General features: G+C 42.6%; 1 protein-coding gene and 1 long non-coding RNA gene across 5 annotated transcripts in view; both read left to right on the top strand.

Annotated features, from left to right (window-relative positions):
- The first annotated feature begins 1,333 nt into the window (after nucleotides 1-1,333).
- LANCL2 (LanC like glutathione S-transferase 2) overlaps nucleotides 1,334-16,834 on the top strand; it is a 48,457-nt gene continuing 32,956 nt past the window's right edge. The window contains exons 1-3 of one of the 4 annotated variants that reach the window (XM_081529437.1): nucleotides 1,634-1,816; nucleotides 4,417-4,547; nucleotides 6,995-7,112. In XM_081529437.1, coding sequence (XP_081385563.1) covers nucleotides 1,756-1,816; nucleotides 4,417-4,547; nucleotides 6,995-7,112 — 310 coding nt within the window. In that variant the 5' untranslated portion in view covers nucleotides 1,634-1,755. Of the gene's footprint in view, nucleotides 1,817-1,949; nucleotides 2,635-4,416; nucleotides 4,548-6,628; nucleotides 6,752-6,994; nucleotides 7,113-16,834 lie in introns of those variants that run through there. The other 3 variants (XM_081529438.1, XM_081529439.1, XM_081529436.1) reach the window with 3 other exon arrangements.
- On the top strand, nucleotides 8,320-15,529 carry LOC145521203 (uncharacterized). Its single transcript, XR_014065220.1, has 2 exons — nucleotides 8,320-13,015; nucleotides 13,090-15,529. It is a non-coding gene; the product is annotated as an uncharacterized LOC145521203 (long non-coding RNA).

Genomic DNA, 16,834 nt, shown 5'->3' on the forward strand with positions numbered 1-16,834 from the left:
CTAGTCCTCAGTACGGCCATGGAATAAAATGTAATTCTCAACCTTTAGACTGTGCATTGTTTGGTTTGTTTCTTTTTCTCAGTCAAGGGATAGAGAGAGGTCAAAGGTCACTCGGCCTGACACAGCAAAGCCAGCAGTGGATGTTTCTGCTGCACATACCTTGGTATCAGGGTCTAAATAACTCCAGCTTTGGGAAACATCTTCTGTGGGTTACCTTGCCTAGTAAAGTCCATGCAGTGGGAGAGCGATGGCTCCTAAGACAGATGAGTCTCAGCAGGTAGGGGACTGAACTTCCTATATGGTAAAGGTAACATGAGTTTGAGCAAGCTCTGGGAGATGGTACAGGGAGGCCTGGCGCGCTGCAGTCCACGGGGTCTCAGACAGTCAAACACGACTGAGGGAGTGGACAACAACAGAAAGGTATCAGAATTCGGGAGTAGTTAGAAAATGTCCTTCACTGAGGGTGAGAGAAAGATGGACACTGGGACAAAGAAATGAAACGGGAAAGTGGAATGGGCCTTTAAGGCATCCCATTAGATCAGCTGTTTCCCTGAACAGTAAGGATGTATGTTTATGCTGAGTAACACCTTTACAATGATTTTCTCCTGCAGTGGAGTTTTCCATGGTCATCCTACGGGTAGAGGCTGTGTAACATGTTTATCTAGTACAGTTCAGGGGAGACACCTGGACAGGCAGGAGTGCGAAGCCAGGCCACAGAGGCAGAATAGAGCCTTTATCGTGGTCGATATTGTTTTCCTCTATCATGTCACTTTTGATATATTAATGTACACCTTCCTTAGTTCCAGAAGAGTATTCATATCACGCTAAGCTACCCTTACTTTTCTCACTCACTCACTTGGAATCCCCAGGGCAGAAACTGTCTTTTGTCATCACCTAGTACCGTCTGACATTCAACCATGCTTCAATGGAAACAAACAAAAATTAAAAAGCGAAATAATGGAACAATGTATTTCCCTCGAGGAGAAATCATGACATCTATAACCTCTATTTAGCTTCAAATAATTAAAGAAACAAGAAAAAAAGGGAACCAGTAAAGACTGTTAACTATGCTGTGATCATACAACTGCAGATTGACTTGCTCGTGTCCTTTATTACACACGTCATGTTCCTGGGCAATTTAACTAAGACTGAAGGAACTGTCGGGTCAGTGAAATGTTGGAGTGATTAAGTATGCTTTCACATTACGTGCTGTTACCGAAGATATTCGTTTATTCAAAACAAAGGGGCTAACCTAGAAAAAACATGAAAGGCGCTGGCTCCTCCTCCAGACCCCCCCAACGGCGGGATGACAGGCAGGGACCGCGCCCTCCCCGGAGACGCCGTCCTCGCGGCGCCGCCGGCCGGCTGGAGCCTCCTCCGCGGAGGGGACCCGGCACCGCGGAGCCCTGGTGACGGCAGGCGCCGCAGCCGCCCCGGGGGCCCAGCCCCCGCCAGGCCGGGGCAGGCCAGGGCGGGCCCGGGCATCTGCACAGCCACGTGTGTCCGTCCGCCGCTTGCCCGGGCGTTACCGCCGCCGCTGCGGCCGCGCCGAGCGCCTCTGAGGAGGCTGGGCCCTGCTCGCTCGCCGTACGGCGCGGCCCCGCGGAAGGCAGGGCGCGCGGCCGACATGGGCGAGACCATGTCCCGGAGGCTCAAGTTGCAGCTGGGCGGCGACGCGGATATGGAAGACCGGGCGTTCCCCAACCCCTTCCCGGACTACGAGGCCGCCGCCGAGAGGCAGGCCGAAGAGCCGCCATGTTCTCGCGCCCCGCTCACCCCCGAGGAGCTCGGCCTCCCTTTCCACAGCGACGGGAAGGTGAGTCGGCGGTGGGCGGCGAAGCCCGGGCGGCACCAGGCCGGCAGGGGCGGGGCGGGGGCGCCGGCGGTGGTAGAGTCCAGCCGCCTCCCCCTCGCCGGGCCGACGTCACCCGCCGGCGCCGCCGGACGTCACTGGCCCGCGTCGCAGGGGTCAAGGCCTGACCCGGGGGACGCCGGGAGCGGCCGAGGCTCAGCCGAAGGGGGCCGGGCAGGGGGCCGGGCAGGGGGCCGGGCAGGGGGCCGGGCAGGGGGCCGGGCTGCGGTCCTGTCTGCGCGACGTGGCCCTGGGAGGCTGTGAACCTTCCTCGTGGTGGGCGCCTCCGTCACAACCTGAAAGGAGTGCTCTGTTTGATGGAACGCTTAGGACTTCAAGCCAGGGAGACCGCGTGTCATGCAGCCCTGAGAAACCGCCGGGAGAAGGCCGGGGAGGGAGTTAGGATATATTTAAGTTTGTAACAGAAGGCGCCAGGCAGTTTGCACTTCAAAGTTTATTCTTAATTAAAGAAAATAGATAATCTCAAGTTAAGGAATTTACTGTGAATGGGAAGCTGCAGGAGTGTGGGGTGCATCTCAGCTGTTCGAGGCCAGCACCCTGGATTTTTTGATTTCTCACATGCCCCCGAGCTCCTCAGCACTGAGGCTGAGGGTGGGTGGGTGGTGGCATCTGCTGAATCGCAGGCATTGTTTTCTGTTTTGGGAGCCCTCATTCACATTTGGAAGCCCCCAAACGCTGATGGCTGTGACATGCTTGTGTACTGATGTGGCAGGAAATGTTTCTTTCACAGTCCCTCCCCATGGCTGGAAACTCAACCACATGTGAGAGACTTTTTATGACTCTTTTTTTTGTCCCGCCACTCTGGAAGGACGTCGGAGATTAGACGAAAGTTCTTCCTGATATGTCGCTCCATGTGTTAGCTTCTGGATTAGGCCCATTGATAGAGAATAGAAGATTCTCTGGGTCCTCTATCTGCTAACCTATTCCCTTGTTGCATCTGTCCATACTTAGAATACACTGTTTCTGTTATTGAAGGCATACAGATCTCTCTTTTTTTGATCGGTTGCTTTAACTCACCATTATATTTGTTGGAGGCTTGGCTGCACACTAAGAGAGGGCGATTTTATAAAATAGACATAAGCGATGTGGCTAGTAACCTGGACAAAGTCAGTGTAGCAGAGAGACAAAAGCATAAACAAATTGGAAACAACAAATTAAAACAGTCATTAGTTTAATGAGTTGTAATCCACTTGCAATAACCATTAAGTCCATAGGAGATCCAGCTGGAGAAGCCACATCTTGGCAGGATCAGTTCAGTTCAGTTCAGTCGCTCAGTCATGTATGACTGTTTGCGACCCCATGAACCGCAGCACGCCGGGCCTCCCTGTCCATCACCAACTCCCGGAATTTACCCAAACCCATGTCCATTGAGTCAGTGATGCCATCCAACCATCTCATCCTCTGTCATCCCCTTCTCCTCCTGCCCTCAATCTTTCCCAGCATCAGAGTCTTTTCCAATGAGTCAGCTCTTCGCATCAGGTGGCCAAAGTATTGGAGTTTCAGCTTCAACATCAGTCCTTCCAATGAACACCCAGGATTGATCTCTTTAGGATGGACTGGTTGGATCTCCTTGCAGTCCAAGGGACTCTCAAGAGTCTTCTCCAACACCACAGTTCAAAAGCATCAATTCTTCGGTGCTCAGCTTTCTTTATAGTCCAACTCTCACATCCATACATGACCAGTAGAAAAACCATAGCCTTGACTAGACGGACCTTTGTTGGCAAAGTAATGTCTCTGCTTTTTAATGTGCTGTCTAGGTTGGTCATAACTTTCCTTCCAAGGAGTAAGTGTGTTTTAATTTCGTGGCTGCAATCACCATCTGCAGTGATTTTGGAGCCCAGAAAAATAAAGTCAGCCATTGTTTCCACTGTTTCCCATCTATTTGCCATGAAGTGATGGGACCAGATGCCATGATCTTAGTTTTCTGAACGTTGAGCTTTAAGCCAACTTTTTCACTCTCCTCTTTACCTTTCATCAAGAGGCTCTTTAGTTCTTCTTCACTTTCTGCCATAAGGGTGGTGTCATCTGCATATCTGAGGTTATTGATATTACTCCCGGCAATCTTGATTCCAGCTTGTGCTTCATCCAGCCCAGCGTTTCTCATGATGTACTCTGCATATAAGTTAAATAAGCAGGGTGACAATATACAGCCTTGACGTACTCCTTTTCCTATTTGGAACCAGTCTGTTCCATGTCCAGTTCTAACTGTTGCTTTCTGACCTGCATACAGGTTTCTCAGGAGGCAGGTCAGGTGGTCTGGTATTCCCATCTCTTTCAGAATTTTCCAGATACTCTGGATGCATTATGAGAAATGAGAGAGTTAAGTCTCTTCAGCAGAGTCCTGCACAGACTTAGATACCAAACGAGTGTGACTGTCCCTTTAGAAACTGGACGCAGTGGCTCTCCCTTTCCCCTGTGGGACAAATCATGGCTCATCTATTTAGCCACATGCTGTACCTGTACATTACGTGATGCAGGCAGAGACAAGCTGTTCCTCTTGTCCACTCCAGCTCATCCATACTTTTTTTCTTTGTCCTCAAAAGGAATGTTGATACTTCTGCTCTGGAGATACGGACTTCCACAAAGGCTCTCTCATCTGACGGTGACTGCTGAGTCATTGTTCTGCTGGCACTCCCAGACTACAGCTCAGGGGCTGGACCTGGCTCAGTCTCCTGTAGGTTTCACAGCTGGTACTGAAGTCTGTCTGCTTATTACTCAATGCTCTAGTGGGCTAGGTTTGCTGTAACTCCCTTGGACTAAGGTGCTGGGTTCCACTACTCATATGAAAGTTCTTCCATTTGTGGATAGATGCCTAATTTTTGTTCTTTAGTTTTTAATATTTATACTTATTAAGTTTTTCCTGAATGTACACAAGAGGTTATTGGATCAGAGATTACTTATTTATGAGAAAGAAAGTAACTAGTGAGTGGTTCCCTGAGTCTCACATCTAACCCTGAGGCAGCAAAACCCAGGTCAAAGATCCATAGACAAAGTCTGTATTGTAGGCAAAGAATGAAGAAAAATTAAGTTTTCTGTGCTTTTTTATAAAAGGGAAGAAGACAACTGTGTCTCCTTCCCTTTCTGAGAGAGTTTTGTTGGAAATACCAAAGTCGTCATTGTTGTTATTCAGTCACTCAGTCGTGTCCAGCTCTTTGCAGGCGCATGATGTACTGGAGCGCGCTAGACTTCCCTGTCCTTCACTTTCTCCTGGAGTTTGCTCTAACTCATGTCCATTGAGTCAGTGATGCCATCCAACCATCTCATCCTCTGTTGCCCCCTTTTCCTCCTGCCTTCAGTCTTTCCCAGCATCAGCGTCTTTTCCAAGGAGCTGGCTCTTTGCAGCAGGTGGCCAAAGTATTGGAGCTTCAGCATCAGTCCTTCCAATGAATGTTCAGGGTTGATTTCCTTTGGGATTGACTGGTTTGATCTCTTTGCTGTCCAAGGGCCTCTCAAGAGTCGTCTCTTCAGCACCACAGTTCTAGGGCATCTCTTCGGTGCTCAACCTTTTTTACTGTCCAGCTCTCACATCCATACATGACTGCTGGAAAGCTACCATAGCTTTGATTATATGGGCCTTTGTCACAGAGTGAAGTCTTTGGAATGTAAATAAATCTCTCTGTGAGAAGACCAGGCTCCTTTGTCTTCAGTTCTATGACTGGGAGTGTCTTCCTGCTCTGGACTCTCATCCCCTTTGAAATGTACACACATCACTCCAGGTTTAAGTAAACCTCTCTGGGGCTTTCACAGTTGTAACTGTAATTCTAAGGTTGCTTTTAGTCCAGAATCCTGAATTTCACTTAAAATTTGGCCTGAAAGCACTAACTGTCCAGTAACATGAAAGTAACTTCCCTGTAGTCTCACAGAGGGATATTTCTTAATGATAAAGTCTGTCAGGAAGACATAACAGTCCTAATTTGTCTGTGTCAGATAACAGAACTGTAAATACACTAAAGCGAGGCAAAAAGAGAATTACAATTACACCTCAGCGACTGATGTAGTGACTAGAGTTTTCAAAAATCATCAAAGGCAGAAAAATCTGGACAACACTGTCAACTACATGTTTAAGAATATTGACGTGGGATTTCCCTGGTGATCCATTGGTTAAGAATCTGCCTGCTAGTGCAGAGGACAAGTGTTCCATCCCTGGTCAGGGAAGATCCCGCATGTTGTGGGGTGGTTAATCCCACGGGCCACAACTGCTCAAGGGCTCTAGAGCCCAGTCTCTGCAACAAGAGAGACCACCACCATGAGACGCCTGTGCGCAGCAGCTAGAGTAGCGTCTGCTCGCCTCAACCGGCCACAGAGGCCCAGTACAGCCAGAAATAAATACAGTTTTTACAGAATTACTGAGGAATTTCCTTTGAGAAAGATCACCAGCACTCAGTAACAATATCTGCTTCCTTAGCTCCTAGCAGCCTTGGAACTTAATATTTCAAAAACTTTTTATTATTTGTTAATCTGATAGTATTTGTATTTGTTTTCAATTCATTAATTGCTAAGTGATTGAAAATGTTTGCATATGCTTGCAATTTGATTTTTTCTTTTTTCTAAGGTATGTTGATAATTTTATGTGTATTTCTATATTGTTCCATAGCCTACTTTTATTTGTAATATTTTATATTGTACATACTCCTCCCTGGTCATTGACTTTTAAACCATCTTATGGTCTTTAACTTAAATGAAAATGTTTGTGTGGTCAAATCCATCTCTTTACTCTTTTTTTGTTTTGTTTTTTTCCTTTGATTATTTCTGCAGCTTTTTTTTTTGTGATCCTACTTGTTACTTAGAATCCATATAGGGCACGCTCTCACTTTAGAACTTAACCTCATAAAAACAAGGTAGACTCGCTCCAACCAATGAATCATTGAAATGGCCCAGGTAATATAATTTGTTTGTTTTTACAACTTAGACTGTTAGTTGAAGTGTTTGAAGTGAAGTGAAGTGAAAGTCGCTCAGTCGTGTCCAACTCTTTGCAACCCCATGGACTATACAGTCCATGGGCTTCTCCAGGCCAGAATACTGGGGTGGGTAGCCTTTCCCTTCTCCAGGGGATCTTCCCAACCACTGCAACATTATCCTGGTCTTCTGTCATTTAATATTATGTCTTCTTTTGGTTGTCAGATTATTAATAACTTCACAAGACGGATCCAGACCAAAATTAAAGATCTTCTACAGCAAATGGAAGAAGGGCTGAAGACGGCCGATCCACATGATTGCTCCGCTTATACTGGGTGGACAGGTGAGTCTATGGGATATAAGTGATTGATACGTTTTAGTTTTGGATTATGATGTGTAAGACTGGATCTGAGTTTTTTTTCTTTTAAAATGATAATGTTTTATACTTTATAAAAAAGGTTTTGAACTATCTTCATTGATGAGATGCTTTGTAATTTTTTAAAAAAATTTATTTAAAAAAAATCTAGCATAACAGGCTCTAGATTCATCTACATCACTGGTACTGACACAAATTCATTCTTATTTATGGCTGAATTATATTCTATTGTATATATGTACCATATCTTCTTTATCCATTCTTTATTAGTGAACATCTAAGTTGCTTCCTTGTCCAAGCTGTTGTAAATAGTACTGCTGTGAACACTGGGATGCGTGTGTCTTTTTGAATTATGGTTTTCTTAAATATATGCCCAGTGGTGGTGTTCCTGGTTGATATGGTAGATTTATTCCTAGTTTATTAAGGAATCTCCATACTGTTCTCCATAGTAACTGTATCAATTTACATTCCCACCAGCAGTGCAAGAGGGCTGCCTTCTCTGCACATCCTCTCCAGCGTTGATTGTTTCTGCAGTTTTGGATGGTGGCCGTTCTGACTAGTGTGAGGCGATGCCTCACTGTAGGTTTGATTTGCATTTCTCTAATGATTACCGTGTGTTTATTGGCCATCTGGATGTCTTCTTTGGAGAAATGTCTGTTTAGGCCTTCGCCCAATTTTTGATGGGGCTTTGTTTTTCTGATATTGAACTGTATGAGCTGATTATGTATTTTGGAGATTAGTCTTTTGTCAGTTATTTCATGTGCAGTTATTTTCTCCCATTCTCAGGATTGTCTTTTAATCTTCTTTATTGTTTCCTTTGCTGTGCAAAAAGCTGGTAAATTTAATTATGTCCCGTGTGTGTGTGTGTGTGTGTGTGTGTGTGTTTTAATTTCCATTACTCTCGGAGGGGGGTCAAAGAGGGTCTTGCTATGGTCTCGTCAAAAAGTGCATTGCCTATGTTTTCCTCCAAGAGTTTTATACTTTCTGGCCTTACTGTTTACGTCTTTAATCCATTTGAGTTGATTTTTGTGTATGATGTTCGGAGGTGTTATAGTTTCATTCTTTTGCGTGTAGCTGTCCAGTTTTCCCAGCACTGTTTATTGCAGAGACCGCCTTTTCCCCAGTGTGTGTTCCTGCCTCTGCTGTCACAGGCAAGGCGCCCGTGGGTGCGTGAGTTCACCTCTGGGGTCCCTGTCCTGCTCCGTTTGTCTGTGTTTCTGTTTTGTGCAAGTACCACACTGTCTCGGTGACTGTAGCTTTGCAGTAAAGTCTGAAGTAACGACAGTTAATTCCTCCAGCTCCATTCTTCTTTCTCAAGATTGCTTTGGCTATTGGGAGTCTTTTGTATTTCCATACAAATTGTGAAATTTTCTGTTCTAGTTCTGTGAAAAATACCATTGATATTTTGATAGGGATCTGTAAATTGCTCTAGGTAGTATTGTCATTTTCATAGTATTAATTCTTCCAATCCAAGAACATCATATATCTCTGCATCTGTTTCTGTCATCTTGGATTTCTTTCATCAGCTTCTTATAATTTTTTACATACAGGTCTTTTGTCTCTTTAGGTAGGTTTATTCCTAGGTATTTTATTCTTTTTGTTCAATGGTGAATGGGATTGATTCCTTAATTTCTCTTTCTGGGTTTTCATTGTTAGTATGTAGAAATGCAAGGGGTTTCAGTGTATTAATTTTGTGTCTTGTGACTTTAGTATGTTCATTGATTAGCTCTAGTAATTGGCTTGTGGCATCTAGATGGTTTTCTATGTAAAGAATCATGTCATCTGCAAACAGTGAGACTTCTACTGCCTCTTTTCCTGTCTGGATTCCTTTCGTTTGTTTTTTTCCTCTGATTGCTATGGCTAAGACTTCCAAAACTTTCAGTTTTGCACCATTGAGAATAATGTTTGCTGCAGGTTTGTCACACATGGCCTTTATCATGTTGAGGGATGTTCCATCTATGCCTGTTTCTGGAGAGTAATTTTTTTTATCATAAATGGGTGTTGAATTTTGTTGAAAGCTTGCTCTGAATCTATTGAGATGATCATACAGTTTTGTTTTCTATCAATTTGTTAATATGGTATATCACATTGGTTGATTTGTGATACTAAAGAATCTTTGCATCCCTAGAATAAAAGCCACTTGATCATGATGTATGATCAATGTGTTGTTGGATTCTGTTTTCTAGAATTTTCTTGAGGATTTTTGCATCTAATTTGTCAATGACATTGGCCATTAATTTTCTTTGCAGCTTTGTCTGGTTTTGGTATGAGGTTGATGGTGGCCTTGTGGAATGAGTTCTAGAAGAGTTTGAACAGGATAAGTCTTAGCTCTTCTCTAAATTTTTGGTAGAATTCACCTGTGAAGCCATCTGGCCATGAGCTTTTGTTTCTTGGAAGATTTTTGATTATAGTTTCAATTTCTGTGCCTGTAATTAGTTTGTTCATATTTTCTATTTCTTCTGTTTCAGTCTTGGAAGGTTATACTTTTCTAAGAATATGTCCATATCTTCCAGGTTGTTTATTTTATTGGCATATAGTTCCTCGTGGTCATCTCCATGATTAATTTCTGCATTGTCTGTTGTAACTTCTCCTTTTTCATTTCTAATTCTATTGATTTGAGTCTTCTCCCTTTTTTTCTTAATGAGTTTGGCTAATGGTTTGTCAACTTTTTTTATCATTTAAAGAACCAGCTTTTAGTTTTACTGATTGTTGCTTTTGTCTCCTTCATTTCTTTTTAACTTATTTCTGCTCTGATCTTCATGGTTTCTTTCTTTCTACTAACTTTGGGGGATTTTTTGTTCTTTTTCTAGTTGCTTTAGGCATAGTGTTAAGTAGTTTATTTGAATTTTCTCTTATTTCTTGAGATAGGATTGTATTGCTATAAACTTCCCTCTTAACACAGCTTTTACTGCATCCCATAGGTTTTGAGTTGTCCCGTTTTCATTGTCATTTGCTTCTAAGTATTTTTCGATCTCCTCTTTGGGTTTCTTCAGTGACCTCTTCATTACTCAGAAGCATATTGTTTAGCCTCCACCTGTTTGTGATTTTTACAGTTTTTTTCCCCTCGTAGTTCCCATCTAATCCTCTAGCACTGTGGTCAAAAAGGTCCTTGAAATGATTCCAGTTTTTAAAATTTACCAAGGCTTTATTTGTGACCCAAGATGTGATCTATCCTGGAGAATGTTCAGGAAAAAAGTGAGAAACAAGTGAAATCTACTGTTTTGGGGTGAAGTGCCCTGTAGATATCAATTAGATCCAGCTAGTCCAACATAGCATTTAAAGCTCGTGCTTCCTTATTAATTTTCTATCTAGATGGTCTGTCCACTGGTGTGAGTGGTTGAAGCCTCCCGCTATTATTGAGTTACTGTCGATTTCCCCTTTAATAGTTATCTTTTGCCTGTGTATTGAGGTGCTTCAGTGTTGGGTGGATATGTATTTATGATTGTTATATCTTGTTCGTGGATTGAACCTTGGATCATGATCATGATGTGGTGTCCTTCCTTGTCTCTTGTAATGGTGCATATTTTAAAGCCCATTTTATCTGATATGAATGTTGCTACTCCCACTTTCTTTTGTTTTCAGTGTGCATGGAATATCTTTTTCCAGCCCCTCACTTTCAGTCTGTATGTGTCTCTAGGTCTGAGGTTATTCTCTTGTGAACAGCATATATAAGGGTCTTATTTTTATGTCCATTCAGCTAATCTGTGTGCTTTGGGTGGAGCATTTAATCCATTTACACTTATGCTAACTATTGATATGTATGATCCTATTACCATTTACTTTTTTTCTTTGGGGTTTCTTTCTGTAGGACTTTTCTTTCTCTCGTGTTTCCTATCTAGAGAAGTTTCCTTAGCGTTTGTTAAAGCTGGTTTGGTGCAGCTGAATTCTCTTCACTTTTGCTTCTGTAAAGCTTTTGATATCTCCTCTGAATCTGATGGATCCTTGCTGGATAGAGTAATGTTGGTTGTAGGTTTTTTCCCTTTCATCACTTTTAAGTATATCCTGCTACTCCCTCTGACTTGTAGAGTTTCTGTTGAAAGATCAGCTGTTAGCCTTACAGAGATCCCCTTGTATGTTATTTGTTGCTTTTTCTTTGGTGCTTTTAATATTTTTTCTTTGTGTTCAATTTTCATTAGTTTGACTAATATGTGTCCTGGTGTGTTTCTCCTTGGGTTTACCTTTTATGGGATTCTCTGGTCTTCTTGGACTTGGGTAGCTATTTCTTTTCCCATGTTGGGAAGTTTTTGACTATAATATTCTCAAATATTTTCTCATACCCTTTCTTTTTCTCTTCTTCTTCTGGGACCCCTATAATTTGAATATTGGTGCACTAATACTGTGCCAGAGTTCTCTGGAATGTTGCTATTTCTTTAATTTTTTTCCTTTGTTCTTTATATTGAAGAAAAAGAACAGATGGAGAACTAACACTATCTAACTTTAAGACTTACAAGACTTTTAAGACTATGAGACTCATAAGCTGCAGTAATCAAACCAGTGTCGTGCTGGTGAAAGAGCAGAACAGAGCCCAGATACGGAGCCACAGCAGCACGGTTACTGCTACTTAACAGAGGACCAAGGCAGTGCGGAGTAGCGGAGTGGTCACCTCAGCAGAGGGTGCCAGAGCACCTGGGCGTCCACATGCAACAGAATGGATCTAGATGCCTTTCAAAAGAATTAGCAAGATAGATTATGGACTTGAACATAAAACATAAGACTCCTGAAGATAATACAGGAGAAAACCTAGATGGCCTTTGGTGTGGAACTGACTTTTTACATACAACACCAAAGATGTGACCTGTGAAAGAAATACAGCCAACACCTTGGGAATATTGTAGGTTCAGTTCTAGAGCACCACAGTAAAGCAAGTTGCACAATAAAATGAGTCATATGAAGTTTTGGTTTCTCAGTGCATATAAAAGTTATGTTTAGTCTGTTAGGTTGTAATAGTATCATGTCAAAAAAAAAAAACAGCAATGTACATACCTTAATTTTAAAATACTGGTAAAAAATGCTAACATAAGCATTCAGTGAGTCTTCATCCTTTTGTTGGTGGAGAGTTTGAAATATTGTGAGAATTGCCAAAATGTGATACTGAGTAACAAAATGAGCAAATCCTATTAGAAACATGACTGTCACAGACTTAATCAACTCAGGGTGCCACAAAGCTTTAATTTGAAAAAATAAAAAGAGAGAGAGAGAGATCCCTGTAAATGATAAGGCTTTTTCAAAAACTACCCTGTGAAAAACAATGAGAAGAGAAGCCACTGACCTGGAAAAAATCCTTTCGCTGATTCATGTTGAGGTTTGACAGAAAACAACAAAATTCTGTAAATCAATTATCCTTCAATTAAAAAAATAAATAAAGTTTAAAAAAACTGCAAAAGACATACCTGATAAAGGATTTTTACCAAGCATAAACGAAAAAAATTCTTAAAACCCAATAATAAGGAAATGAACAACCCTCTTACAGATTAGACAGAATGCATGAGCAGACACCTTACCCAAAAAGATACACAGATGGGAAGTAAGCCATATGAAGACACATGAAAAGATGTTCAACTCATTTCATTAGGGAGTTGCCAAATTTCAAAACACCGACAGTACCAAATGCTGGTGACGGCGTGGGACAATCAGACGCCGATTTACTGCTAGTGGGGATGCAGGATAGTCAGCCACACTACAAGAGGTTTGGCAACTGTTCACAAGACTAAACATGACTCTTACTATATGTGCCAGCAATTAAAACTTGGGCCCACCAAAAAGCTGCACATGAGTGTTTATAGCAAACTGTATTCACAGTTGCCGCAAGTTTGAAGTAGCCAAGATGTCTTTCAGTGAGTAAGTCGATAAATAAATGGTGCATCTAAACAGTGAAGTACACTGTTTACTAGCCCCCAACTAAAATAAATAAATTTATTAAAAAAAAAAACAAAAAAAAAAACAGTGAAGTGTTATTCAGCTTTAAAAGGAGGTGTGCCAAAAAGGGGCATGGAGGAAACTTAAAAAAACACTTGCTAGTTTTTCTAGAAGGCACTCTGAAAAGGCTGCCTACTGTATGATTTCAGTTATATGCTATTCTGGAAAATATGTAACTGTGAAGACAGGAGAAGTGGTTACTGGTTTCAGTGAATTTAGAGGTGGAGGACAGATGAGCAGGCAGGGCACAGAGGATATTTAGGACAGTGAAACTGCTCGGATCTGCTGCTGCAGAGGTGGATCCATCTTGTTATACACTTGTCCCAACCCATAGAATGTATAACACCAAGAGCCTGTGGCAGTATAAACCGTGGGCTTTTGGTGAAAATGATGGATCAGCGTCAGTTCATTAGTTGTGACACATGTACTGCTGTGATGTGGGATGTCAGTAGTGGAGGAGGAGGCATATGAGAGAAGTATCAACAGGAAGGAAATCACCTTGGTATTAAACCTCTAAGTGGCCACATTCAGAAGTTCACCAGCTCCCTACAAGAATTTCAAGGAGTGAACAATGAAGATAAGATTTTAAATCCAGCTAGGTTACCACCCTCCAGACATATAACAAAAGGTGTAAGAAGAACGTAGAAAATATTTTTGTTCATAGCATTGCAGAGGACTCGGCTAGTGCAGAAGCTCACAAATCATGGCTCGTGGGCCAATCTGGGATTCAGCCTGTTTTTTCACAGGCCTGGTACCAAGAAGGGCTTTTATTTATATTCCTAAGAATTTTGAAATAAAAGAATACCCAACAGAGACTGAATGTGGTCCTCAAGGCCTAACTTGAAGTTTATTATCTAGGTTTTTATGGGAAAAAAAATTGCTGACTCCCGTGTTGGAAAAAAAAATTGCTGACTCCCGTGTTAGAAGATCAGCCAAGATAGGATTCAAGGAAACGTGGACATAAGCATAGGGTAACATTGATTAGGAACGGAATTTTGCAGAGAGGAGAACCAGGCATACAAACATCAATAAAACTGGGAAAGCTTAAAAGAGGAAATTTTAGCAATAACATGACTGCTTTTCACTATATGAATCTATTTCACAATATAACTGAAACTGATAATTCTCTGAATACGTAATCTACCGGAGTTCTGCACTGTTTCCCTCGCCCCCCAGAGAAGACTGATTTTGATAATTGCACACAAATGAGAGGACCTTTCTGGGACCCAGGAGCCCAGTGGGGGAGTTGCACGACATCACTGAAGCAGAGAAGAAAATACATGTATGGAACTGAGCCTGGGCACGTTGAAAAGGCTGAGAGGGAAATTCCCACGTCACCTGTCACCGCATCCTCAACAGCTCAGTGCCAAGAGAGGGGCGCTTGGCCTGTGGTGTCTCCTGCAGAGAAAAGTGAGAACCTGTGAGTGCGTGCCCGGGTTCCCCAGCTCTGTGAACTGCTGAGGACACCCGCTTCTTTCTCACCCCTTTCAGAATACAGAGGTGATCTGCATAACTGCAGGGCAGGGAGCGGTTGAGAGCATAGCAACCAGGGCGCAGAATTCAACAGGGGACACAGGGCCACTAAGCGCTTGGCAGACTCATCAGGAAGCCTGCCCATGAGCCACTGGGGACACCACCCGTGGACCCCCCAGATTGGCCGTGGTCACCTCCGCCATCCTGCATTCCACGCCCACACACTGACCCACCTTATGTGTGCCCCTGAGGGCAGCATGTGCAGCCTTTGTGGATAGTTATTCAGCCTGGGCAGAAAGCTGGCTCGACGCGGCAGGGTTGGGAGAAAGCATAGACACCTGCGCAGCCCTCAGCTGCCCTAGGAAAAGCAAACAGGAGACTCAGCACTCGGCCTGACTTGATGGAATCAGCAGAGGCACAGTCTTAAGAATTCTCCCCTAACAGGGAACAAAAAGTGTGGAGCAGGCATATCCAGAGGGACGTTCTGAGAAAGCCTGAGAATCCCTCGTAAGGCCGACAGAAGGCATTTCATTCCTGAAGGCTGTCAATAGACTCAAGGAGGTGGCTGCATCTTCAGATGCGGAGACAGCAACACACGACTTCAAGAAACGAAAAATCAGGGAAACATAATACCACTTACACTTTAGAATTTTATAATAAAATAACTGTCCAGTAAGTAACCACCCCTAAAGAAATGGAGATTTGTGGTTTGCCTGATAAAGATTTCAAATTAGTGTTTTTGAAGAAGCTCATGAGCTACAAGGAAACGGAGAAGGACATTTTAATGAACTCAGAGAAACAATACATAGAACAGTCCCAGACAATCCGTAAGCAAAGCGGTAGGAAAACAACTAAAATGGCAGCACCTGGGGCGGAGGAAGACGGACATGACGCCACGGCCGGAAAGCGTCAGCCGCAGAGTGAATCAACGAGGAAAACATAGCCTGTGAACGTTGAAGCAGGTCGTTTGTAATTAACCAATCAGAGGAGAAAAATGTAAAAAGAATGAATGAAAGTAAAGAAAGCCTACATGAATTAAGGGATGTCATCAAGAAAACAATGAATGCCTTATAGCAGTCACAGAAGGAAAAAGGGCGCTGCTGCTACTAAGTCGCTTCAGTCGTGTCCGACTCTGTGCGACCCCATAGACAGTAGCCCACTAGGCTCCCCCGTCCCTGGGGTTCTCCAGGCAAGAGTACTGGAGTGGGGTGCCATTTCCTTCTCCAATGCATGAAAGGGAAAGTGAAGTCGCTCAGTCATGTCCGACCCTTAGCGACCCCATGGACTGCAGCCCACCAGGCTCCTCCGTCCATGGGAGTTTCCAGGCAAGAGTACTGGAGTGGGGTGCCATTTCCTCGAAAAAGGGTGCAGGGGAAAGCAAAAGCTTATTTAAAGAAAGAATGGCTGGGAGGACAGATGGAAATTAAGACTTCAAGATGTCCATACCTTCCCAAAGAGGTTCAACTCAAAGAAGACTTTACTGAGACACATTATAATAAAACTGTCTAAAATCAAAGACAGATTTCCTGAAGCAGGAATCAAAAAATTACTTACATACAAAGTAACCCCCAGTAAAGCTATCAGAAGATTTCTCAGCAGAAACCTTACGGGCAAGAAGAGAATGGAGTGATGTATTCAAAGTACTTAAAGAAAAAAAGAAAATCCAAACAAAAATACTTTACCTGGCAGTCTGCCCATCAGAAATGAAGGAGAAATAAAGACTTTCATAAACAAACAAAATCTGAGGGAGTTCATCATAAGTGACCTGCTTTACAGGAAATACTGAAATTAGTTCTTAAAACTAAAACAAAAGGATGCTAATTAGTAACATGAAAATATAAAAGACACTGTCATAAGCAAGTGTGTAGTCAAATCCAAATACTACAGTAATGTAATGTGGTCAAGTAGTACTGAATTATATTAATACTACAAAGGTTTTAACAGAAATAGTAAAATTAACTATAGCTACATAACATAAAATATGTCTAGAAATTTGTGATGTCAGAAACATAAAATGGGAGAGAGGAGAGTTTTTGTACCAACTTAAAATAGAGTGTTACGTTTAATGTAAATATCATAATAACACAAAGCAAAAACCTATAGTAAATACACAAAAATTATTTTTAAAAAGGAATTGAAGCATTCCAATAGGGAAAATCATCAAATCACAAGGGAAGACAGCTGGAGAGCAGGGAAGGAGCTATGGAGCCACTAGAAAAATAATAAGATGGCATTAGTACATGCTTACACATCAGTAAGTACTTTACATTTAAATGGATTAAATTCTAAAGTCAAAGACA

Source organism: Giraffa tippelskirchi, chromosome 9 (genome assembly GCF_054371585.1).
Source record: "Giraffa tippelskirchi isolate mGirTip1 chromosome 9, T2T-mGirTip1v1.2.pri, whole genome shotgun sequence".
NCBI lineage: Eukaryota > Metazoa > Chordata > Mammalia > Artiodactyla > Giraffidae > Giraffa > Giraffa tippelskirchi.